The sequence below is a fragment of the Microcaecilia unicolor genome, chromosome 2 (assembly GCF_901765095.1).
Source record: "Microcaecilia unicolor chromosome 2, aMicUni1.1, whole genome shotgun sequence".
NCBI classification, from domain to species: Eukaryota; Metazoa; Chordata; class Amphibia; order Gymnophiona; family Siphonopidae; genus Microcaecilia; species Microcaecilia unicolor.
In genome coordinates, this window is record NC_044032.1 from 510,127,798 (window position 1) to 510,153,721 (window position 25,924).

The 25,924-nt window shown below is 40.9% G+C and overlaps 1 protein-coding gene across 5 annotated transcripts in view; it reads left to right on the plus strand.

Moving 5' to 3' along the window:
- The window catches only part of CC2D2A (coiled-coil and C2 domain containing 2A), a 237,142-nt gene that overhangs the window by 66,501 nt on the left and 144,717 nt on the right, over window positions 1-25,924 (plus strand). For all 5 annotated transcript variants that reach the window (XR_003940710.1, XM_030191203.1, XM_030191206.1 and 2 more), the window contains exons 14-18: window positions 4,880-5,036; window positions 7,776-8,008; window positions 11,463-11,640; window positions 13,839-13,995; window positions 21,602-21,749. Coding sequence is in view for 4 of the 5 variants with exons in the window: in XM_030191203.1 (XP_030047063.1) it covers window positions 4,880-5,036; window positions 7,776-8,008; window positions 11,463-11,640; window positions 13,839-13,995; window positions 21,602-21,749 (873 nt within the window). In the remaining variant the exon portion in view is untranslated. The remainder of the gene's footprint in view (window positions 1-4,879; window positions 5,037-7,775; window positions 8,009-11,462; window positions 11,641-13,838; window positions 13,996-21,601; window positions 21,750-25,924) is intronic.

Genomic DNA, 25,924 nt, shown 5'->3' on the forward strand with positions numbered 1-25,924 from the left:
CGGTCTATTTCCCACAAACGAGAAGACAAATAGGCTGGAGTGGGCTTCGATGACAACTCCAGCAGTTGGAACATAAGGATAGGGTCAGGCAGACTTCTATGATCTATGTCCCAGAAATGCCAAAGAAAGACCATAATCAAGTATATAATATCACGTTCATTGTTAATTTAATAATGAATTGATAATGAGCGTGACTATTGGGCAGACTGGACCGTTCAGATTTTTATCTGCTGTCACTTGCTTATGTTACTATTAATCCTGTCTGCCCCTGGGCTGATGCGCAGACCTCAGCTCTGACACAGGCACAAGCATCAGATGTCACCTGACCTACTGGTGCGTGCATGTGGCAACCTCTCAGCACACAGTGCCAATGAATCGGAGACAAGTTCAAATTCCAACTTCTGTTCCTTCCTTGCCTGCAATGCTGTGGCTTGAACCCGGAGAGAGACTGAGAGAGCCTACTGGAAATTTTTTTTATGTACTATTAAATTCTTGCTGGGACGGGTGGGGACAGGTTAAATTCTTGTGGGGATGGGTAGGGACGGGTTAAATTCTTGTGGGGATGGCTGGGGACTGGTTAAATGCTTGCGGGGATCGATGAGGATGGGTAAAATTTCTGTCCCCGTGCAACTCTCTACTCCTGAGGCAGTCACGTTATATGCCGAAACACAGTGTCGAGTCTAGAGTACTGATTTTACGTTCATTATGTACTGTTGATTTTTTAGCACTGATGTTACTTTATTCTGTACTGTTTTACACATATTGAATTTTCTACATTGATTTTATGTTAATTCTGTAGTGTTTTTATACACATCATAGCAATAAATTTTTAACTTCATTGATCCTGAGGTTCGTCTAGCCTTCCTTCGTTCCCACTTCCTTGTGTATAGTTAGTTGTTATTAAAACAGGTCTAGCTCAAAACATCTTAGTTTCAGTCCTGTGTGTTTTGGTTTTGTTCCATTATGGCAGAAGAACATCAGGAACGCCCTAATCCCACCCGTGATACGCCCTTTTGTGATTTGGACATACTGCAGACGAAATGCAGAGATAAACATCTGCAAAATAGGCTTTGAAAATAGTGACTTGAACATTTTGGCAAGCAAAATGTCTAAATTCTGTTTTATGCCACTTTTTAGACATTTTTCTTTTGAAAATGAGCCCCTCTGTGTCTTTATACAGTAATGTATAAGTACTGGTGCCTACTTCACCTCTTAGCCTACTCATCCTTGGGGCAGTTCTTTAACAGAGCCCCCTCATTTAGGTACCCTAAGCTGTGCAGTAGGAGCCTATTCTATACTGCCCTGCAGTGGCAGAAGGAAGTAAGCCCACTTATGCTCAAAAATAAGTTTTAAAGCATCCCTCCAGATCGCACAGATATAGGGGGGTTATGCATGCGCACCAGCAGATGGAGACTGAGAACCACTGACTTCTAAGTGAGCTGTGCAGTCCCCCTAGAGTCAGTCTGTTCTCAGTCTCCAGCAGAAGATGGGCATGGTAAGCCTAGACAGTTCCAGTCTGGACATTGGGATGGGGTGGGGGTAGTCTCCTTGGGGTTTGGTGATTTGGCTTCACAGGAGGAAAAAAAGACACTGACCTTTTAAAGGGTTTTTGGTTTTTCCCTCTGTGCGGCTAGAATTATTCTTCTTCTAGATGGAGGTGGGCGCTTTCAGGGGTCTCCATAGCCTCAGGGGTGTCAAATCTGAGTGGACAGGTCCTTCCCCACCTCCCCCAGTTTGTGTGAGCCTCAGTTGACCCCCCTCTACCTTTGTCAGCGGAGAAGTCTTGAAAGCCTGTAGAGTCTACTATGGGGAGGAGGAAATAGCTCCAACAGAGTGAGTTTAGCATCACCATCTCCTCGAAGCCTTTCTTGCCAGGTCAGGTTCCTTTGTTCGAGTAGTGGATGCAGGTGTCTCCAGCGTTTCCATAGGAGGGCTTCCATGTGTGTGTCTGACAGAATGCTATGTGGCAGAGATGTGAAAAATTTTAATACCTTGCTTGGCTTGTTCCCAGAGAGGGCTGGATTCAGTGGAGCACTGTTCGTTTTGCGCCAACCATAGATGGGGGTGATTTAGGGGTGGTGTCTGTGCCAGGTCCATCTTAAGAGCCTTCCTCCCGCAGGGACTCTAATTCCAGCAGTGCTGGTGTTCCTGTGATGGTGGTGGTGGTAGCGGGAACTGCCACAATTTTATCTGCACTGTTTGGGTCATTGTTGCAGACCAGCCCCCACTCTTACAGCCAGTTTGTTTCTTGGCAGCTGGACAAGGTGCTAGGCAGTACTCTAGAATTCTGATTTTATTTTTGCTTTATACAAGGTCTTCTGTCTTTGCAAGTTGGGGGGGGGGGGGTCAGGTTGATTTGGAACAGGGAGGGTCTCGGAGGATATCTGCCCCTCCTCTTTCTCCTCCCAAGAGGCAGAGGTTAATGAGGCTAGAGAGGAGCTGCTTGGTGCCGAGTCCCTGCTCTTAGAAAAGGACCAAGCTTGAGTTCCAGGGAGGATTTCTCTGTTGTGTGTATATTTTCCAGGGATGAGTTGCAGGAGCTTTGTTGCACAGGTGTCATCAATGTTGAGATTTGAAGATGAGCCTAAGAAAACCCCTTGGACTGTGGATCCCTTGTTGAATTAGGAAGTCTTCCAAGTCTTTCTCCCATGTATCAAGACATCAGGGATGTGATTCAAACCCAGTGGAATTCTTCTGATGCTCCATTTGGTATCGCCAGTTCCATGGTGCATTTGTATACCGTTCCTGAGCAGGATAGAAAACTCTTGTGGCCACCTATGATGGATGTGGTGATTTCTGAGGTGACTAAAAAGAATATGGTTCCTGTAGAATGGGGTACAGCTTGAAGGATCCTCAGGACCACAGGATGGAGGCTCTGTTGAAGCAGAGTTTTGATGTAGCGGCTCTGGTGGTCCAGGCTGCTGCCTGTGGCGGTTTGGTGGCCAGGGCCTGTTTTCAGGGGGTGAAGGATAGGATGTCAGATGACTGGTCTCTGGTGGACTGGGAATTGGCGAAGATAATGGTGGGTTCTGTTTTCTTTGGAATGCTCTCTGACCTGCTTTGTACTTCAGAGAGCTCCATGGTGCTCAGTGTAATGGCCAGGAGTTCTTTGTGGCTTCGGGGCTGGTCGGCAGATGTGGCTACTAAGCCTAAGCTCAGCAAGCTTTCCTTTTGAGGGTCATTGTTGTTTGGAGAGGAGCTGGACAAGTTGGTGAAGAGCCTTGGAGAAGCAAAGATAGGAGGCAGTGTCCTGTTGTGGATTAAGAACTGGTTAAAAGATAGAAAACAGAGTAGTGTTAAATGGTCAGTAATCTCAATTGAGAAAGGTAGATAGTGGGGTTGCCCAGGGGTCTGTGCTGAAACTGCTGTTTGTACCGTATTTATAAATGATGTGGAGATGGGAGTAACTAGTGAAGTAATTAAATCTGCAGATAACACAAAGTTATTCAAAGTTAAATTGCGAGAAGATTGTGAAAAACTACAAGAGGCCATTACGAGACTGAGAGACTGGGCATCCAAATGGCATTTAATGTGAGCAAGTACACAGTGATGCATGTGGGAAAGAGGAACCCCAACTATAGCTACATGATGCAAGGCTCCACATTAGGAGTCACTGAAACGAAAGGAATCTAGGTGTCATTGTTGATACGTTGAAACCCTGTGCTCAGTGTTCAGTGGCAGCTAAGAAAGCAAATCGAATGTTAGGTATTAGGAAAAGAATGGAAACAAAAATGAGGACATTATAATGCCTTTGTATCGCTCCATGATGCAACCGCACCTCGAGTACTGTGTGCATTTCTGGTAACCGCATCTCAAAAAAGATATAGTGAAATTATAAAAGATGCAGAGAAGGGCGACGAAAATGATAAAGGGTATGGGATGACTTCCCTATGAGGAAAGGTTAAAGCGGCTAGGGCTCTTCAACTTGGAGAAAAGATGGCTGAGGGGCGAGATATGGTAGAGGTCTATGAAATAATTAGTGGAATGGAACGGGTAGACGTGAATCGCTAGTTTACTTTTTCCAAAAATACTAGGACTAGGGCCACGCAATGAAGCTACAAAGTAGTAAATTTAAAACAAATCAGATAAAATATTTCTTCACTCAACGTGTAATTGACTTATTTTAGATATATAATTTTATGTTTAAATTTTGTTTTTCCCCATTATTGTTTGGGTCTCTATATTAGTCGTAAAATCCCTATATAGGGATTTTACGACTAATCAAGTCTTAGGGAACGTGCAAGTGATTGTGGGGGGGGGGGGGGGGGTTTGGGGGGGGTCAGCAGGTATATCTGCTTGGCTATTGGAAGACTGACTTACATGTTTACTTAGAGGTCTGTGGTTCTCAGTCTCCATCTGCTGGTGGACATGCATAACCCCCATTTTTATCTGCCGATCTGGAGGTAAGTCATAATTTCTCCTTAAGTGCCTATCTGTAATCCAGGAAGTATGTCCCATCATAATTAATATTGGACTTCTTCATAGCCCCTTCAGGATCCTCAGTATTTCAGAAGTAAAAGGCAGTATGCTCATTGCAGAGATACCAAGCAAAACATGTGTTTTCCATTTTCCCACAAATCAGCCACAATGGCCTTACTTCCTTCTGCCGTTGCAGGGCTGTATAACAGAACCTTCTGCATAAGTTCCATTATAGAATAGTATCGTAAATGGGTATTGACATGTCTAATATCTAGGCACTCACACTTATGCGAGCCATAGAGCTGATGTAAATGGGGGTTCCTAACTGTGGCAGGGACATGCATAACTAACTATATCTGTAAGTTATACGTGTAAATGGGAGCCCTGGCTGTACTTTGCTATGTTTTAAAATTACCTCCTTACTGTTATCTATATGTAAATTTAACACATTGCTTTAAAGGGAAGAAATTAACCAGAAAACAGACGAAGATGCATATGAAGCAGAAATTCAGGCAGAAATAAATGAGTTATTGGAAGAATACATGGAAGATTATGAAAAAAAGATTGAAGAATATAAAACAGAATATCGGCAGTGGAAAACTTGGAAAAAAGCACAGGTTTGTGACAAGTATTTAAGTGGATTTATGGTTGTTAATACTGGGAGATATACTTTCATGTATAAGCTGGTGAGATCTGTAGCAGTGGAAATCTTGGAAAAAGGCACAGGTTTGTGAATAGTATTTGTATAAGTGGATTGACAATTAATATTGGAATTAACAAAATAAACTGGGAATATAATAATTATGAGGTCTCTCACAACTATATGCAATACTTGATGCTAGAAACCTGTCTACATCTAATTCTATAATACTAAATTACCACTTCCTACCTAATATAGAGCAAAATAGTACAAACATAAAATCCTAAACAATCATAAAATGAATGTGAACAGTGCTCAGAACTGGGTACATGAGTAAAGCTGTCAAGCACAACTCTCATCAACCACCATACTGCATCATTGCACCATCAGCCCTCCCTTCCTACCTAAACATAAATAACATGGTCTTAACCTTACGCTAAACGCCACCAGGGCTGACAGAGCTAACAATGTAGACAGCTATACTTGTCCCAGACCTCTACTACTCTTTTTTTATATTTTCTTATGCTGTGCACTCATAGTGAAATTAAAACAGTGTATACACAGAAGTCCATAGTTGCTCAACGCTCTGTACATGTAGAGATCCGCCCTGGATCGGGAGTGCTGACTGTTTTCCTCCTGGCGGCTTGTTCGTTGAATTTCGTTCTCCTGATGATGCCATCTGGCGAAACATGTGACTACACGTAGAGAGTTCTGTGCAGGATCTGGTGAGGATCTGCACACTTTTGACTTTAGGTTTTTCAATGTGGTTCTTTTACAGTCATGAATTTTTAAGACAGCACATAAGCAAGAACACAAGTGTTGCCATACTGGGACAGACTGAAGGTCCATACAGCCCAGTATCCTGTTTCCAACAGTGGCCAATCCAGGTTACATGTACCTGGCAAGACCCAAAAACAGTAAACTAGATTTTATGCTGCTTATCCTTGAAATAAGCAATTGATTTTCCTCAAGTCCATCTTAATAATGGCTTATGAACTTTTGTTTTAGGATGTTATCCAAATCTTTTTTAAACTCTGCTGAGTTAACTGCTTTTACCTCGTTCTCTGGCAACGAATTCCATGGACTGATACAAAGACATAACATTCTCATTTTTGCTTTCCATTCCTTTTCTAATAATACCTAACATTTTATTTGCTTTCTTAGCCGCTGCTGCACACTGAGCAGAGGGTTTCAAAGAATCATCAACGATGACACCTAGATCCTTTTCCTGGTCATTGTCTCCTAATTTGGGACCTTGCACCACATAGCTATAGTTTAGTTTCCTTTTTCCCACATGCATCACTTTGCTCTTGCTCACATTAAACGTCATCTGCATAGTCTGATATGATCCTCTTGGTATTTGTCACAATCCTCTTGTGATTTAACAGTTTTGAATAACTTTGTGTCATCAGCAAATTTAATTACCGCACTAGTTACTCCCATGTCTAGATCATTTATAAATATGTTAAAAAGCAGCGATACCAGCACATACCCCTGGGGAACCCCACTATCTATCCTTCTCCATTGATAATATTGACCATTTAACCCTACTCTCTGTTTTCTATCTTTTTACCAGTTTTTAATTCACAACAGAACACTACCTCCTATCTCATGACTCTCCAATTTCCTTTGGAGTCTTACATGAGGTACTTTGTCAAATGCCTTTTGAAAATCCAGATACTCAATATCGACCAGCTCACCTTTATTCACATGTTTGTTCACCCCTTCAAAGAAATGAAATAGATTGGTGAGGGAAGATTTCCCTTCATTAAATCCATGTTAGCTTTGTCTCATTAATCCATGCTTATATATATACTCCTGTTAGTTCTTCATAATAGTCTTTTTGGCCAGCACAGACATCGGCAAAAGAACTTGTGAATCAGGTTCCAAATCGCCAGAAAAATGTCTCAACATCATAATTTTTCTGGCAATTTGGAACCCGATTCACAAGTTCTTTTCTAGGGCTTCTTATACACAGTGCTTTTTATATCAAATTTCCCAGCAAAGACTCCTGAGGCAGGCACTTGTCATCGAAACACGGTTTCATGTAGTATCTATAGAGTAAAACTTTGTGTACAAACAACTCTTGGCTCCTGTGTGTCCTGGAGGTGCCATTCCTCTACTCTTACAAGACTGGTCCTGCTACATTCATAGGGGTTGGTGTTCCTCCATTTTTGTAGCCAACTTCCTGGATATTTGACTAATCCATAGAAATTTACTCTTGCACATGTTATAGTCAAATCTTGAATTTCACATGTGTGAAGAGAATAGGAATAGGGTCAGAAAAGGCTATAGAAGTGTCATTTACTGAAGGAAGAGAAACAAAACTATCATAACTTGTTTATTAGGAAGATAGACTACTGCTGCAAATTTCAGGAAGATCTTATTGGGTAATTTTTCTTATAATGAAATTGCATTTATTATATGAAATAACTCAAGCATTCGTTGATTAATTTTAAATTATTTTTCCAGAGCCTTTGGCTTCTGAGCACTAGAAAATAAATATTTTTGGCCAAAATATTAGGTGGTTGTTCTTGAATAGGCAGCATTAATAAATCAGCAAAGTGGCACAGGGTAGGTTTTTTTTTGTTTAATTTTCGTTGGAGATATGAAATTAATCTATTTTTGAAAGTAAGAGCTAACATAGAAAATGATATTAGTAACACAAAATCAAAAGTAAACTAACCAGAAAAAAATACTTTGGAACGCTTAACAGAAAGCCAGGAAGAAGAAAAAGGTCAAGGTGAACCAAGAAGAGGAAGAGGCAGAAGATTTGGAGCTGGGAGAGGTACCTTTGAAACCCTCCCTTCCTGAACCGGTTAAAAGAGAGGAGGTGGAACAGGAAGTCAGAGAAAAAGCCACCAACATCCGAAGGAGGCCTGGAGAGCCTATTTTAATTCCAGACCTAAGCCTGGCAGGAGGCATTACACCAAATGAGCTCTGCCCAAAGTAAGTAAGTGGTATGGGACGATGAACTATGCAAGTCTATATCTGGCCTTTGGATAATTGAAGTTTCATGACGTCCATATAGGCACTAGTGATGTGCATTCATGTGAGATGACATGGGAATTGTCAATATTTACCATGTTAAGTAGTGCGCACAATTAACTATTGCCCTCCGAAATGAAAATTAAGACGAAACGAAAGATGGTAAAAATGACATTGAAAACAACAGTTGTTTCCCCTTCATTCCCCTGATTGGTACCATGAATATATACCACCACAGTGCTTCTTCAGTTAGTCATGAAGAAATGGGTCAATGTTCAGTAAAGTGTATGTAGTGAATTATTAGAATAGACTGATTTTTATTTTAATGTGTTGGACCACTAAGAACAGCCAGTATTTCTGCAGTAGCCACCATCTGACCCTTGCTACAATATACTTACAAGCAGAATTTAGAGTTAAGTTTATGGTATTATAACTAGGTGACAAATCTCAAATGCAAAGTTTTATATTTTATTTGGATTTGCTGACACCTTTTTTTCAGTAGTAGCTCAAGGTGAGTTACATTCAGGTACACTGGTTATTTCATATAAAAGTCTGGATTTGATTCCCACTGCTGCCTGATGGCCAGCAGTGGGTTGAGATCCTGTGGAACCAGCTTCAGTTCCTTCTGTAGCTCCGTGTGACCCTGGGGAAGTCACTTAACCCTCTGTTGACCCAGGTACAACAGTAGTACAAGACAGTGAGCCCACTAGGGACAGACTCAGTACCTGTAAAATGAAACTGTAAACCACTTCAGTCTAAGCGGTGTATAAATACTTGAATGAATGAAATGTCTAACCAGTTTTCCAGGCCGTGAGTGTTGGTGGGGTTGGTGAGTTTTTGGTGAGTAGTAAGAGTTTTTGTTTTGTTTTTTTGAGTTTCAGCTAGACTGTATTGCACCAAATTAGTTTGACCGTGTTGGGTGCAGTTTTCAGTAGCATGGTCTGGTTTGACTTAAGCTATCTTTTTTTCTGCTCAGCTAAGTTCAGGAAAATTTTTAGCCATACAGTAGCTGAAAATTATCCCAAAATTCTCTGGGTGAACATAGATGGCTGCAGTTGTTATGAAATAACCTTCCCTCCTTTTTTGGATTTGGGCTCCTATGTCATGGCCTGTCTCCACCCTTTCCTTGCCACCCCAATTTTACTACTTTATTCCCATTTCCACCTTAACCCTAAATTTACAAGGGAATTTCCCCCCACCGCACCAATCATTGTCACTCCATTCCTCCCATGCAGCCCATTTTCCCCCAGTGGAAGCGGAGGAAGGTATGCTTGCTTCCTTCCTGGGCCAGCACTGGCTTAAATGTGTGCTGCTGCTTCCAGGGCTAGTGATAGATTGCTTTGGAGGAGGGAAGAAGAGGGAGGTTTCTCTGGCAAGTTTGGTGTCTAGAGGTAGGAGGAAGTTTGAGATGTAATTATCAAGGTTGGAGGGGGATTGGACAGTGAGGGTACACACACAGTTGTACTATGCCAGAGGATGAAAATACATTTTTGGGCCTGATTTTATCATGGGATACTTTTGTGACACAACCAAAAACGCACCTATTTCAAGTCTGTTTTATAAAGACAACGTAAGCAGACAAATGCCAACATACACATTTACACCTGCTCCCTAAGCTGATTAACAGGCTCGTTTATGAAAAAATACCCTCCAAAAACCAGCACACAGTGGCAGGTGAATGGGGGGGGGGGTCGCAAAGATGTCCAAATCGCTGTTTTCAAAACTCATTTTAAGATGTTTCTCTATGCTGTTCATCTAAATCTCAAGGGGCCTGTTTTGGGCAGGCTTACGATTTTGACGTTTTTCTGCAATAATGGAACGTAAAAACATCCAGGGCAAAAAATAGGATGTTTTTGGCTAGTCCAAACTGACCAGATGACCACTGGAGCAATAAAAGCATGACTGACCCCCCCCCCCGAATAGGTGAGTGACAGTAAATACTAGGCTCTTTGACAGCTACAGATATAATGGCCATTCCTCTTAGAGCAGAAATTAAGTATGAATAGCCTAGTGGTCTGTACAGTTGACTGCTGAGAAGGGGACCCAGGCCCATATCCTACTCTAATTGGTAGACTTGTGATGGAAAGTGTGAGCATCCAAAAACCACAAAATACCTACTGAACCCACATTTAAGTGACAACTGCAGGCATGAGGGCTATTGTGTACAGTGGGGTACAGTACATTTTTTGCTATTCCTGGAGGGCTCACCATACAATATATGGGGGTTATGATGTGATGTGTACCTTGGACCTTTTATGTGAAGTTCACTGCAGTGCCCCCTAGGCTGCCCCACTGCTCTGCTGGGATGTCTGTGTGGCCAGTCTGGTAAGACTGCTGGCCCCCATATATCCCAATTTCTTTTTTTTTTTTGTGCCTTTTTCCCTTGGAAATTTTTTGTTTGAAAATTACACTTAAAGACATACTAAGCACAAAAAACATCTGAAAAAGGGCAATTTTCGAACCAAAAAGAGAGACATTTTTCTGGTTTGAAAATGACCATGTTTGGCACTGGATGTTTGGACATTTTTTTGCAAAATGTCCAAAATCAGATTTGGATGTCATATCGAAAATGCCCCTCTATATGTCAGCATGTACTGGTGTATTTTATAAAATATGCACTTACATCTCAACTCCACCCCAGCTCCTCCCTAACTATATCCTTCCTCCCCCCCCCCCCCCCCCACCCCCGGGGCATGTGTACACGCAGCTTGTATATAACTATATATGCTGTCTTGTCTCCGCATATACTGATATGTTTGTACACCACTGCACAATATTATAGCAGGCCTTTTCTGCATATAAAACAGGCTCTCCATGTGGAAAAACTTTTATATAATTAGAACATAAGAGTAGCCATACTGGGTCAGAGCAATGGTCCATCTAGCCCAGTATCCTGCTTTCCAAACAGTGGCCAAGCCAGGTCACAAGTACTTGGCAGAAACCCAAATCGTGGCAGCACTCCATACTACAAATTCCAGGGCAAGCAGTTGCTTCCCATGTCTGTCTCAATAGCAGACTATGGACTTTTCCTCCAGGAATTTGTCCAAACCTTTCTTAAACCTAGATACACTAACTGCTGTTATCACATCCTCCAGCAATGAGTTCCAGAGCTGCCTGATTACCGCCAGGTAAGCACCAGAGCTGTAAAAATAGAAAATATATTTGTAGTTCTGGAAATGGCACACACACACTGGGGGTGAGAACTATCACTGGGCTCCTGCGTTAGTTCTAGATTGGCGCTCAGCAACCTTTTAGTAAAAGAGCCAAATGTAAAAGGGTGCAGTCCTTTTTAGCACACATTAATGAACTAATATGACTCATAGAAAAGTAGAGGGAGAAATAACTTGTTGCTCAGAAATGAAAGTTCTGTTTTGCCAAAATTGGTCTTTGAATTAGTTTCATGGCATTTTCCCAGGGTGGAAGTTTTGAGAAGGGAAGATGTTCTGAAGCGTTCCACGTTTGTGAAGATCCTTTTCAATAATAAAGAAGTTTCAAGGACTGCCAACTGTCGCATGAGCTCAGACTTCAAAGTTCATTTTGGACAAATTTTCAACTTACAAATATTCAATTGGCCAGAGAGTATAAAGCTTCAGGTACTCAATTCTTGTATTTTCACACACTTGGGTTTTTGGCATGTGTCATGCTTATTCAGATGGCTGGATGTATTTGAACTGGATGTGGTCATAAAAGGGAAGGAATTGGAATGTTACTTTATTGTAAAACAAGTATAGTAACATAGTTGATTGTAGATAATGGCCAATTGGCCTATCCATTTTACACAATTTCTTTGGTCTGTTCTAAAAATGGGTAGGTAGACCTTAGAGAGTGCTTGAGAAGGATTGTCAGTCACCTGCTGAAGTTATAGGAAGGAACGAGGTGGCATTTCTGGATTAGTCAAGGCTGATAATTTTTTTGTGCGGGTTGGTGTTTAGCTTCTGTAGCTGGGAATGTTTGTTATCTTTGATTATATTATCATGTTGTTAAGCTTATGTTGCTTTATTATGTAGTCAGGGTTTGATATTTTTATTAATGGGGCTGTATGCATTTAGTTTGTAGCTGGTATGTTGGGAATGCCTGTAATTTTTTATCAACTTAACTGTATGATGATATAAGTTGTTTTGTTCTATTGTGTTTAACTCTCTGTATTGCTATACCTGCATATAATTAAAAAAAAAATAAAGTAAATTGATTGAACCACGGAAAGGTAGTACTTTAAATCCAAACCCCTTTACTCTTACCCCTTTACTGAAAGTGAGGGAGGAGTGGTAGGGTTTTTATTGTACTGATGTATATTGTGAGGTCAGTTTTTAGCTATAGACTGGCTATGCGGGTGGATATTTTATTCAGCCGTTAAATGGATATCCATTTAATTTTATGCAGATTTTTGGCAATTCTACCTGTTTAGGTGGTGCACCAAGATTGCAAAGTGTAATTCATTTGATCTAATAATAAAAGCAAAGGTCATTGTTTAATACACAAGGGTAAGTTTATAATGGAGCACCTAGGTTAATAGGGCAGGAAGGCACTTACTTTTTGCCTGTTATATAAAGACACATAAAATACTAGCACAAAATCCAGCAGAATTGCACTTAGATTGAAGGTGCCAACATTGCATATGCTCAAGAGCAGGATTAAATACACTTGCATACAAAATGCATGATCACATGTATTTTGTAAAATTTGTCCCATGTGGATACAGGTGCCATCTTCTTCCTTTCCCCAGGTTCCCTGCATTTCAGTCATTCTGATACTTTTCACATACAGTTCCACTGCTACACCTCTTCTGCCCTCCCTATCCTTCCTAAAAAGATTATAGCCCAGTATGATCACATCCCATTCATGGTCTGTGTCTGAAAATGGCAAGGACAAATCAAGATCATGTATACATATGTAGTATCACATCATACCTTATACAATGAGTTTATCTTGTTGGGCAGACTGGATGGACTGTACAGGTCTTTATCGGCCATCATCTACTATGTTACTGTGGTGCTGATTTTCAAAGCACATAGACTATGTATCTTTTTAAGTCTATGTGCTTTGAAAATGAGCCTCCAAGTTACTATGCATGTACGTTGCAGCTCCATCCATGGTCTTCTCAGACTCCATCCCTGAATGTTCTGAACAAGTATGCACTAGTTTGCACCTCATGTATTTTTTTTGACATGATTTCTAGTTCAGCTCAGACCCAGTTCCATTTAACCAGACCCTGGCAAGATATGATGGTGACAAAATTTCTGTGAGCTCTGGAAACAGGCAATTAATGCCAAAATGCCATTGGGTTCTTGAATGAACTATGATTGATAAATCTTTTGGATATTAAGAACACTACTGAAGATGGGGTGAGCATGATAGTAGGTGTCCCAGTTTTTAGCACTGAACAAGATATGCCCTTTTCTTGTGTATTTATTTATTTTTTTGTTGTAAGTTTAAAAATATAACTATGTAAATGTGACGTGATCGTGAATTGAAAAAGGGTAGGCCTTGGAATAGACAGAACCTATATGAGGTCCAATTACCTTTTTGTTCTCTGGTGTCCTTTATAATAATAATTTGTTTTCTGAAATAGAAAATTCAGATTAGAATTATTTGTGTGAGTTTTTCATATATAACCATGGTCTATTTGGTTCTCGATTGTCATATGATTGATTTTGGTTGTGGTGGAAACTTTTTTTTATTTTGCCCTTTTTGAATATGTAATTAATTTTATATGAGCAATTTATGTATGAAAGACCAGAATCATTACATTGTGTCACTTGAAGCTTTTGCTTGTCATTGGTTTGTATTACAGGTCTATGAAACAGTTGGTCTCGGTGGCAGTAATTTGCTAGCAGAGGTATTTATACCAATTCCAGAGACTACAGTACTCACAGGAAAGGCTCTGGTGGAAGAAGTGGAGTTCAGCAGCAACCAGCGAGTGATGTTTGAGCATGAAGGAGTTGGCAGTGGTATGGATCATTATTTGTTACAGGAAGGGAGAGTATTTCTTCAAATAGATAATCACTAGTGAGCAGTAGAAATTCCTCTCATGAATATGTGATGTAAAACTCCAGTAAAAGGTGGTTATTATTGCTTCTACTGCGTGTAACTAGTAAACACACGTATTCCAGCATGTTTTTTATACAAGGCTCTACGATGACAGATCCTTTTTTAAAATGTTTGTTGAATTTTATACATCCCAACCTGGACATCTCAAGTCCGATTTCTCTGTTCTGTCTAAAATGGGGTTGAAAATTAATTAAATGTGATAAATCATTTTAGCCTTCTTCAACTTTCTAGAGAATGAGGTACCTGATAGTGCCCAAGATGTATTTCTTTATTTATGCATTCTTGTATCCCATTATTATCCAAAAACAAATGTTGGTTCAAAGGGCTTACAATTTACATTTTGGTGGAGTTACAATAGCGTTGTATGTGGAGAGGGCATCTATAGTTCGTGTGGTTATTTTTGAAGAGAGAGATTTGATGAGAAGGCAGTGGTAGCTCTTGTGTTCAGTTGCAGAGTTTTGGTGATGTTTATTTATATAGTTTTTGAAGGGTAGATTTGAAAAGAAGGTGATGATATCTTTGTGATTAGCTGTAGAATTTTTTTGAAGAGGTATGTTTTCATTTCTTTTCTGAATTGGAGGAGATTTTTGATGCTTCTTATGGTTTTTGGTATCGAGTTCCACCATTTGGAACCTTGATAGCTAAATCCCGCTGTGTAAGATAGTTTTGTAGATGGTTTTTTTGTAGTTTGGTAGATGTAGGAGTAGGTAATTTACAGGGCTGGCATTTCTTGAGGATAGTTCAATCATGTTAAGTATATATTCCGGTGCCATTCCGAATAGTATCTTGAAGATTAGGGTGCTTGCTTTGAAAAATATTCTTGCCTTGACTGGTAGCCAATGTAGTGTTTCAAGCAGTGGTGTTGCTCTTCCGTATTTTGATTTCTTGAAAATCAGTCTTTGCTGCCATGTTTTGGACTATTTGCAGCAATTTTACTGCATTTTCCTTGCACCCTACATATGCTGCATTCCAGTAGTCTAGTTGTGATAGTATCATTGATTGGACCAGTGTCCAGAAAGATTGTCCAGGGAAATAGTCTCTTATTCTTCTAGTCTTCTCTCAGTCTGTACATTTAAATAACTATCTTGGAGTTGTTTCATCCACTTCATGTTCAGCATGTGTAGAACTTTGCTTCAAATCACTTCATACAATAGAAAAGGCTTGAGTCTTCATCCAGGAATATTAGAATCAGTTCAGCTACAGGTGGGCTCTTATTTCATTTCCTATGGACCTCATTTAAGGCAACGTTTGGAAACTAAGCTCATATGGGTTTGGCATGACAAAGGAGGTCATTTTAGAAATTGTACATGGCTTTTTTACATGTGTAAATAGCAGTATTTGCATGTATAAATAACCAGTGCATCTAATTACCTATTTTAAAAACCTGCCGATCACATGTGTAGATCTGTAGCATGCACAGTTTTTAAGGGGGCATGTTGTGGGAGAGCAGGAAAAATATATCTGTATTTCCAATTTTACAACGGCAGTATAGACTGGATGTTTGTCATTTACACCTGCTCCAAAGCATCAGTTAACTGCTCATTTGTACTTGGAGTTTGCACCAGTGATTATGAGGGAAATTGTGCTTACCTCCCTGGTGTTTAAAATTGCCTCAAAATGTCCCCCTCCCAAAAGGGAGATTTATCAGTACATTAGGTCTTAGCGTAATTTTTCTAGCTAAGGCAATAGAGGGTTAAGGGCTCCTTTTACCAAGCTACAGCAAAAGGGGGCCGGTGCTGGCATCGGTGTGTGTTTTACACGTGCGCCAAAGCCCCCTTTTACCACAGCTGGTAAAAGGGAAGTCTTGCCTTCCCGCAGGAAATGGCCGTGCAGCAAATAAAGCACTTGCAGTATGGCCATTTGAGGGGGGAGCGGCACTGCCCAATTACCGCTGGGTACACTCTGGCGCTAGAAAAATAAATTTTTGTAGCGCCGGAAATGACAGCACGCTAGGTGTGGGAAGTACTGCCAGGCTGCTGTGGTAGCCCAGCGGTACTTCCTGTATAGCGAGTGGTAAGCACACTTTGGGCTTACCACCACTTATTAAAAGGAGCCCTAAGTGATTTTCCCAAGACCACAAGGAGCAGCAGCGGGTTGCAATTAGCACCTTCTATTGACGTGACATTAATGCACATTAATTACCATGAACTCACTGCATTATGCAGTCCATGCTCAAGACTCTCACAGTTCTTTCCCCTTAAAACCCTGATGGCGAACCTATGACACGCGTGTCAGTACTGACACGCGTAGCCATTTTCGATGACACGCGGCCGCATGTGGCCGCATACAGAGAAGCAGCGGCGTTCCTTGCTGACACTCGGGCGGATCGCCGATGCGCCCCCCCCCCCCAAGGTGCAGCGTGACCTCCCCCCCCCCCCGGCGAAATCACCCCCCCCCCCCGGTGCATGTTTACCCGTGTGCGCTCCTATTGGCTCCCTCCGAGTCCTCCGCTCGTTCCCTCCCTGCTGCTCCCTCTGCCCCAGCTCCTGCACGGCCGTTTGACCTCACTTCCGGCCGGCGGAGCAGAGAGCAGCGGAATGCCGTGGGGGACGCATCTCTGAGGGCCCTGTGATCGCCATTACCAGCAACCACATAACCACAGCAGCCATCATCCAATCTACTGTTCTGGGGTGTCGTGGATTTCTAATTGACCATCAATACTGAGATAGGTGAGGGGGAGGCTGGGAGAGGCGAGGGCATGTGCTATGGGTGCCGTTTCCCGCCATTAGAAATAGCGGCAGCCATCTTAATTTACATAAGGTGGTCAGTTAGGCTAGTTAACCCCTAATTGCCTGCAGGGCTAACAGGCTATCTATAATTCTATCTTCTGTCACTGCCCCCCTGATGGAGAACCCAAAAAATAAAAAACCAAGGTTAAGTAAAGGAAGTGGTAGTAGCAGTAGCCGACCCTTTCAAGAGACATGGACCGAGATGTATGGCATTATAGAAAAAAATGGCAGATCATTTTGCGTTCTATATACTGAAACGGTAGTAAGCAGAACGTGGAATATAAATAGACATTTTGAAACTAATCATTCCCAGCTCTTGAAAAAAAGTGAGGATGAACGGAAGGAATACATTTCCAGGCAGCTACACTTTTATAAGAGCCAATCTAAGTCCATCCTTAAATTTGTAAAAGGTTCTACAAATTTAACATCTGCAAGTTTGAGCATTGCTCACTCCATAGCTCAGCATGGAAAAGCACTCAGTGAGGGAGGATTTATTAAAGAAACTCTCCTAAGATGTGCACCAGTTCTATTTCACGATGTGCAGAATAAAGATGCAATTATTAAGAGAATATCTGAGTTACCAGGAAATTTGGAGTGCCTGGATCCGATTACCAGACACTTTTAGCACCCTGAAAAATATAGCAATGGCTTTACTCACAATTTTTCCCTCTACGTACTTTTGTGAAACTTATTCTCAGCGTTAAATAATATCAAAACCAACAAAAGAAACAGATTGAAAGATGAAGTTAGTAGCGCTTGCTTGGGCTTGAAATGTACAAAATACCAACCTTCAATTGAAGATTTAGCCAATGAAATTCAGCAACAAAAAAGTCACTAATAGGCAGATTAGTTAAAGAATTCCCCCTCCCCCTCACTTATCTTAGTTCACGGCACCCCACACAAGTTAAATAATATCAAGACCAACAAAAGAAACCGACTGACAGATGAACAAAGAAGTCACTAAGCAGTTAAGTTAAATAATTAGGTTTTGGTTTATTAAATACAGTTATATATTACAATTATACATTTTTGTTATTTAAACTATAAATATCGCGAAATTATGGTTTTTTTCCTCGAAGTGACACACCACCCGAGTTTTTTGGCGAATTTTGACACACCAAGCTCAAAAGGTTGCCCATCACTGCCCTAAAACAATATCCAGTTAGCACATAAATTAGCTTGCACAAACTGTTAGGCTTCTGCACTAGTTATTAGCATACTTTTGCTGTAGCAATTAACATACTCTAATTTGCACACTAAGAGCTTAATGTATTTCAGTAAAAGGGCTCCAAGGTGTGTATATTTACTTGAGACACAAGTAGATGGTTCTAGGGAGTGGTTAGGTCATGGGAAGGAAAAAATGTGCATAAATTAGACTTTCAAATGTGTGTGCTTTTATTTTTAAGGGACAGTGTACTGGACGTTAAAACCATTTTTGAAAGAAAAGTATGCTTGAGCTCTCCTTTTGAGAAGTGGTGCAAAGTCTTTGGGTAAAAGTCCCATGAACTTTACAAATATGCTGGAACTTAATGAAAATTGCCTCTTTGCAAACATCCTCAAGTCTTCTACATTAAATGCTCTTAATTTCATCCAAGGTAGCATTTAATTTAGTCAATTTATCATGGTGGCCCTTCTTACTGGATTGAAAACCAGCAAATATCTGCTAGATTTGTTGGTTGCTTTTTGTAACAGGAAAGGGAGCGTCCAGTTTTAAATTTTGCATTGTTGCCAGGATAAGCTGTTTGAACTAGAGAAGATTTTCTGTTTTTCTTGGATGAGCTTTCAATATTAGATTCTGACATAATTAATGTGAAAAATACTCTTGGATTCAGTACACTGCTTAGCATAGGTTTGCAGTACAATAGACAGTTTACTGTAAATTAATTTTAATAGACATGCTAAACGAATTCTTAACCAAAATAACAGGCTCAAACTTTTTCAAAACTTATTCCCTCTGTTCCTAAGTTCTCCCCTTGCAAAGGGGACATGCTTGTTTATTTTTTTTCTTTTATTAGGTGCATTTTTCTAGAGTGATAGTGCCACCTGAGAATGTTCTGTTCCATTGTCTGCATGTCCAACCATCTCTACATAAGATTTTTTGACACATGTTAACAGATAGATGTATATGTATAGCTAAGGATAAGGAGGAGAGCCTTGCATTTGGAAGCAGAGGCTTGCTGAGGACACAAACTCCACTGGCAGAAGAAGCAGCAATTCCAGTGGCAGTACAGAAAGCAGCAGGCCAGTGGAGACGGTGATGGCATAGAAATTAAACGGGCTGGCAGGGATCCAATCTCTGCTAGCTGAAGAAGCAGAAACTCCCCTAATCTAGACCCTTTTAACTCAAATTTGATCATGTTATGATCACTATTGCTAAGTGGCCCCAACACCATTACTTCTTGCAGCAAGTCCTGCATTCCACTAAGGACTAGAAATAGCTCCCCCTCTTGTCAGTTCCTGAACCAGCTGCTTCATGAAGCAGTTATTTATTTCATCTAGAAATTTGGCCTCCCTGCCCTTTCTTGATGTAACATTTATTCAGTCAGTATTGGGATAATTAAATTCACCCATCATTATAGTGCCAAATTTGTTGGCATTTCTAACTTTTAACATTTCATCGTCTGTTTGTTTGTTGCTTACCACGGACATACTATACCATGTTTAGTGTTGCCACAACAAAGATTATGGTTTAAAAACATAAATGAAAAAGGAACACCATAATGAAATAGAGTAGAGACATTAGGTAAAGAAATTACAACTCAGAAATAAATCACATAGGTTGACTTTTGTCTGTTAAAGCAAAACATCGATAAGGAAGGCAAAACAAGGAATTTGACAAGTTTGAAGAAGCTTGCCCTACAGGCAAAAAAATCATAGTAAAAGCTTTTTTAGGTACATCAGAAGCAGAAAGCCTGTGAGGGTGTCATTTAGATCAGTGCTTCTCAACCCAGTCCTTGAGACACAACTAGTCTCATCAGGTTTTCAGGATATCTACAATGAATATGCATGAGAAAGTGCATCTATCTCATTCATATTCATTGTGGATATCCTAAAAGCCTGACTGGCGAGGGGGTACTCAAGGACCGACTTGGGAAACACTGGCCTAATTCTCCTTCTGACAGGGGTTAGGCTTTAGTACAACAGCCCCCAAAACCACCTACCCCCATTTCATTGGGCCACCAGTCATTGGTTCAAGTAGACCTGGGGAGGCCTACAGGGGATTGAGTGTGCCAAAAGGGGGTGCTTCAGAAAGGAAAGCACTTTACTAACGGTCTGGCCCCTTTAAGAAGATTTTTAAAAATGCCTCATGTACAATTTCAACAGTTTTTATTTAGTGTAAAGCATAAATGTACTTTTACATATAAAAAGATATTTGAGGAAAAAAAACCTCTGAGTCTGGAGTGAACCTGTACAATGACCTTTCTTGTTTTAAGCTGAACTCCTGGTTTCAATCATCTGTCAAAAAACCCCAATCATTGATGCACTTTAATACTATCAAAATATTTTTTTCTCAAGTATTGAATCTTCTTTAATACTGCATTATTGAAATGTTCTGTTTTATGTAAAAGTGGCAGTATTCAGCAAAATCGGTTCAAGTATCACATTAATATATCAATGCAAAAAATACTTTCAAACTCGACAGCAAAATATAATTTCCATTGCTGATATTTGCAAAAGCATTTATCTCATGTATCCTGACGGGGGACCTCTGTTTCACGAGAGCTTCACCACTAGGGATTTGGGGTTGAGACTTGAGATTGTAGAACCACCTGAGGAATCATAGGAACTGTGAATGAAAGATCAGGCTCACCAGAGTAGAGAGAACAAGGTTAATTTCTTACTTACTCCATTGTTCCTCCATACCCAGCCTGCACCAGTGCCTAGCCCCTAGCCATCCTTTGCCCACCAGAAGATGAAAAGAAGGAAGAGCATGAAAAGTATGTTTATGTACGTGTGTGAGAGTGTATCTGGGACAGTGACATTTCAGAATGGATTCTGGCCCCCTTCAACCCCAGTCCACAATTCCACTTAATCTTATGGCAATCCAAAATAGTATCTGGATACATAATGTTTGTTCCATGCAAAACTTTACAGAGGTGATTACAGACTTTGCAAGGGGTGTGGATGTCTTAGTGTGTAAACAAGTCTTTGCAGGAGGTTTGGATGGCTTAGCTTGTAAACAAATGGTTATAGAATCAGATGTAAGGTATGGTTCAGAGCAAAGAAAAGAACCAAAATGAGCAAAGAGCCTACAAATCAGTTTGCTTGCACAATTATAAGATAGCACAACTTTAGTTAAAGTACTTCATTTCCTATAATTTCAGGTTGGGAAAACTCCATAGAAGTAATCATGCAATTAAGCACTTCTATAAAAAGCATTATGGGCCTTTTGCCTAAACTTGCTAATTTTAAGAAGTGGGAAAAAGTTCCACAGTATACGCTTGAACAGAGTTTTGCTTGCACAGTTATTCCATTTATTTGAGCAAAAGGCAGGTGAGAATGGGGAAAACAGTGAAGGAGGGAAGACAGTTGGATGAACAAGACATATTTGAGTGCCATAATTCTTCCAAATGGATTTAAAAGCGTTGCCAGACACCACCTCTCCTCGTATGACAAACTTCATTTTTTACTTTTTAAATTTACATGCATCAATTTTTGGCAGTTTGTAATATTCTGGGCATGTTTGAGATGCATGTAATTTTTGTAACCCATGAATTACCAGTTACACACCACTTTTTCAGTAATGCATTCTTTAATGACTGTCTTTTTATTTTAGATGTGCCATTTTCCTTTGAAGCTGATGGCAGCAATAAGATGACTCTAATGACTTCTGGTAAAGTGTCATACAGTGTTTCATGGGCAGTTGGAGAAAATGGAGCTCCCTTAGTTCCCCCGTTGTCACAGCAGAGCAGCAGGATTTCTAGGTAATGAACTGCAGCCTGTGTAATATTAACCTTACAAGTACTGAACTCTCACAGAATTTGGTGTTATAATTGTGCCTTACTGAATCCACATCTACTGTAATTTTGTGCATTTGGGATTAAACGCTGAAATGTTAGTGTTCACCATGTTTCTCATGACACCAAGCCCACCCCTGTGCTCCCCCCCCCCCCAAAGCAACAAGTGACCCAACCCTGACCCTCCTCCCTGGAAAAGATGGGGGCAGCAGCACTGGTCCCAATACATATCCCTACAGCACTCAACTATATTCACCCTCCTCCATTAGGAAAAATGGCCATTTAAGCCTACTGTGGTGAAACACAGTGGGTTTCCGTGCCTATGAACTGTATTGTTTTGCTGATGATACATGTTTCTCCTAGTTGGCCAGCAGATGACGATTGTTTTCTTTAAGCTGTACTAGAAGTGCCCCCCCCAACCTGTGAGATAATTAGTCACTCTTAGTTTGGAAGGAGAGGGGGCAAGACCTCTCTGCTGAGACCCTGTGATTAGTTGTATTCTGTAACTGGTGAGCAGCTATATTTGCTGTACTTTCCAGGCACTATTCAGGTAGTGATAAAATTGTTTAGATAATTTATAATTAATCCTATTTCAGTTACCTGTTACCATGTGCTGTTTTTCCCATCTGTTTTATAGTTCACTGTTCAATATTTTATGAATATAAAGGTAATTGTTTGCTTTGCTTGTAGGGACTAAGAATCCTTGTGGTTTGGGTCTGAGTTTGGGAGGAGGGTGCTAGTATAGAGCACAAGTGACAGGTGCAGGCGGACCTGAGCTGTGCTGGGGAGAGACCCTCCAGGTGGCTGTAGGGTTAGCCCCAGGCGGGTGACTAGGCATTTAATGACAGACCTTTGTCCTTCTTTTTTTGTGGCAGCGGTGGGATTGTCAGACTCAGTGTGTGGCATGAGTGGGAATCGAACCCAGTTCCCCAGGATCAAAGTCCAGTGCACTAACCACTAGGCTACTCCTCCATGCTTTATCTGATAATTCAAGTTGTGAGGAGAGGGGTGATTTTAACAAGTAGTTAATACTTGTAATTTCTTTGAAGATATCCAAACAGGCGAGTTAGGAACAACAATGCTGTCATTAGCGGATGCACTGGTGCTAGGGGCTAGAAAATAGAATGTGTGTGTTTTGGAGTATGGGGCATGGTATGGATGAAGAGTGGATGTGGAAGATGTTTGATAGCTGCACTTACCACACGCTAACTGCCTAACACAGAGTTAATATGGAACTGCTTACAAGCTCCCTAAATAGGAGGCACCAAGTGTTTCCGCATTAACCTGGAGCAGGTATTGTGTATTAATATTAGCATACAACCTGCAATTGAAAATAGTGGGAACTCCCCCAGTAGCTGCTGCGTTAAATTTGCAGTTACTGTGCAGTAAAATTCTGTGCTAATCCGCATTAACTGCAAATTTTACCACAGTTTGAGAAGACTTAAGGGGTCCTTTTATTAATGTGAACACATTCTGGGAATTAAAGATTGTTGGAGGAGTAGCCTAGTGGTTAGTGTAGCGGACTTTGATCTTGGGGAACTGGGTTTGATTCCCACTGCAGCTCCTTGTGACTCTTGGTAAGTCGCTGAACCCTCCATTGACCCAGGTATAAATACCTATCTATACTATGTAAACCGCTTTGAAGGTAGTTGCAAAAAAAACACAGAAAAGCAGTATATCAAGTCCCATTCCCTTTCCCTACACTAGGGCAATTTGACTTAATGAGAAGGTTTATGGATTGTTTTTTCTCTTGTTACAAAAGTGAATTTGGTTTGTGATCCATGTCCAGGCTGACTCCTGAGAGACCTACTTGATTGTGTAGTTAGCTTGTCTCTCAGAGAGGGAACTTATTTTTACCACCTAAAGAAAAGGCCAGCATTAGACTATTATTAAGAAAATCACATTGGATCCTGAAGATTATAATAATTGTCTATTTGGAAACTTGACAACATTAGGAACAATAATTGAATTAACTGTTTTTCCGACTGTATGATTTTCTCAAGGAATCAAGTGTTAGATTTGTCCCAACCTGGCTTTAGGTCAAGGTTTAGCATAGAGGCAGAAATGGTTTGATGTTGTATTTGCTTCGAGACCGAGCTACTACTACTACTACTTATCATTTCTAAAGCGCTTCTAGACATACGCAGCGCTGTACACTTGAATATAAAGAGACAGTCCCTGCTCAACAGAGCTTACAATCTAATTAGGACAGACAAACAGGACAAGCAAGAGATAAGGGAATATTAAAGTGAGGATGTTAAAATAAGGGTTCTGAACAAGTGAATTAGGGTTAGGAGTTAAAGGCAGCATCAAAAAGGTGGGCTTTTAGCTTAGATTTGAAGATGGCCAGAGATGGAGCTTGATGTACCGGCTCAGGAAATCTATTCCAGGCATATGGTGCAGCAAGATAAAAGGAACGGAGTGTGCAGTTAGCAGTGGAGGAGAAGGGTGCAGATAAGAGAGATTTACCCAGTGAACGGAGTTCCCGGGGAGAGATGAGAGTGGAGAGGTACTGAGGAGCTGCAGAGTGAATGCACTTATAGGTCAATAAGAGGAGTTTGAACTGTATGCAGAAATGGATAGGAAGCCAATGAAGTGACTTGAGGAGATGGCTAATATGAGCATAATGACACTAGCGGAATATTAGTCGTGCAGCAGAATTTTGAACAGATTGAAGAGGAGAGAGAGATGGCTAAGTGGAGGACCTGTGAGAAGCAAGTTGCAATAGTCTAAGCGAGAGGTGATAAGAGTGGATGAGGGTTCTGGTAGTGTGCTCAGAAAGAAAAGGGCGAATTTTGGTGATATTATAGAGAAAGAAACGACAGGTTTTAGCAGTCTGCTGAATATGTGCAGAGAAGGAGAGGGAGGAGTCGAAGATGACCCCAAGGTTACGAGCTGATGAGACAGGAAGGATGAGAGTGTTATCCACAGAAATATAGAATGGGGGAGGAGGAGAGGTTGGTTTAGGGGACAAGATAAGAAGCTCAGTCTTGGTCTTTTTTAGTTTCAAATGGCGCTGAGACATCCAGGCAGCAATGTCAGACAGGCAGGCTGATACTTTGGCCTGGATTTTGGCTGAGATTTCTGGTGTGGAGAGGTAGATCTGGGAGTCATCAGCGTAAAGATTATACTGAAAACCATGGGATGAGATCAGAGTACCAAGGGAAGAAGTATAGATGGAGAAAAGAAGAGGTCCCAGGACAGATCCCTGAGGTACACCAATTGACAATGGGATAGAAATAGAGGAGGATCCGCTAGAGTATACACTAAAGGTATGCTGGGAGAGATAAGAAGAAAACCAGGAAAGAACAAAGCCCTGAAATCCAAGTGAGCACAGCGTATCAAGGAGTAGGCTGTGATCTACAGGGTCAAAAGCAGCAGATAGATCGAGAAGGATGAGAATAGAATAGAGACCTTTGGATCTGGCCAGGAACAGATCATTGGAGACTTTAGCAAACGCTGTTTCAGTTGAATGAAGGGGGTGAAAGCCAGATTGAAGTGGATCAAGAATAGCTTGAGATAAAAGAAAGTCAAGGCAACGGCAGTAAACCAGCATGTTCAAGTATCTTGGATAGGGAAGGGAGGAGGGAGATGGGGTGATAGTTGGAAGGACAGGTAGGGTCCAATGAAGGTTTTTTAAGGAGTGGTGTGACTATACAGCATGTTTGAAGGCATCAGGAAGAGTCGCAGTGGACAGTGAAATATTGAGGATATGATAGATACAAGGGATGATAGTAGGAGAGATAGTGTTAAGTAGATGGGTAGGAATAGGATCAGAGGAACAGGTAGTTCGGTTCGAGGAAGAAATAAGATGTGTAGTTTCCTCTTCATTGATTTCAGAAAAGGAAATAAAGGAGGCAGGAGTTGGAGGTTTGAGAGAATGGATTAAGGGAAGGAGAGGTGGAGGTGACCTGGTTGAGAATTCAAGTTTAATCTTGTGAACCTTTATCATGAAAGAATTCAGCCAGAGTCTGGGGGGCAAGTGAAGTGGGGGTTGGAGGTAAAGGCACTTTGAGGAGAGAGTTCAGTGTGGCAAAGAGATGTCGAGGGTTTGAGTCAAGAGAATTAGTCAACTGGATGTAATAGTCCTGTTTGGCAAGTAAAAGAGCAGACTGGAAGGAGGTCAGCAAGAATTTGAAATG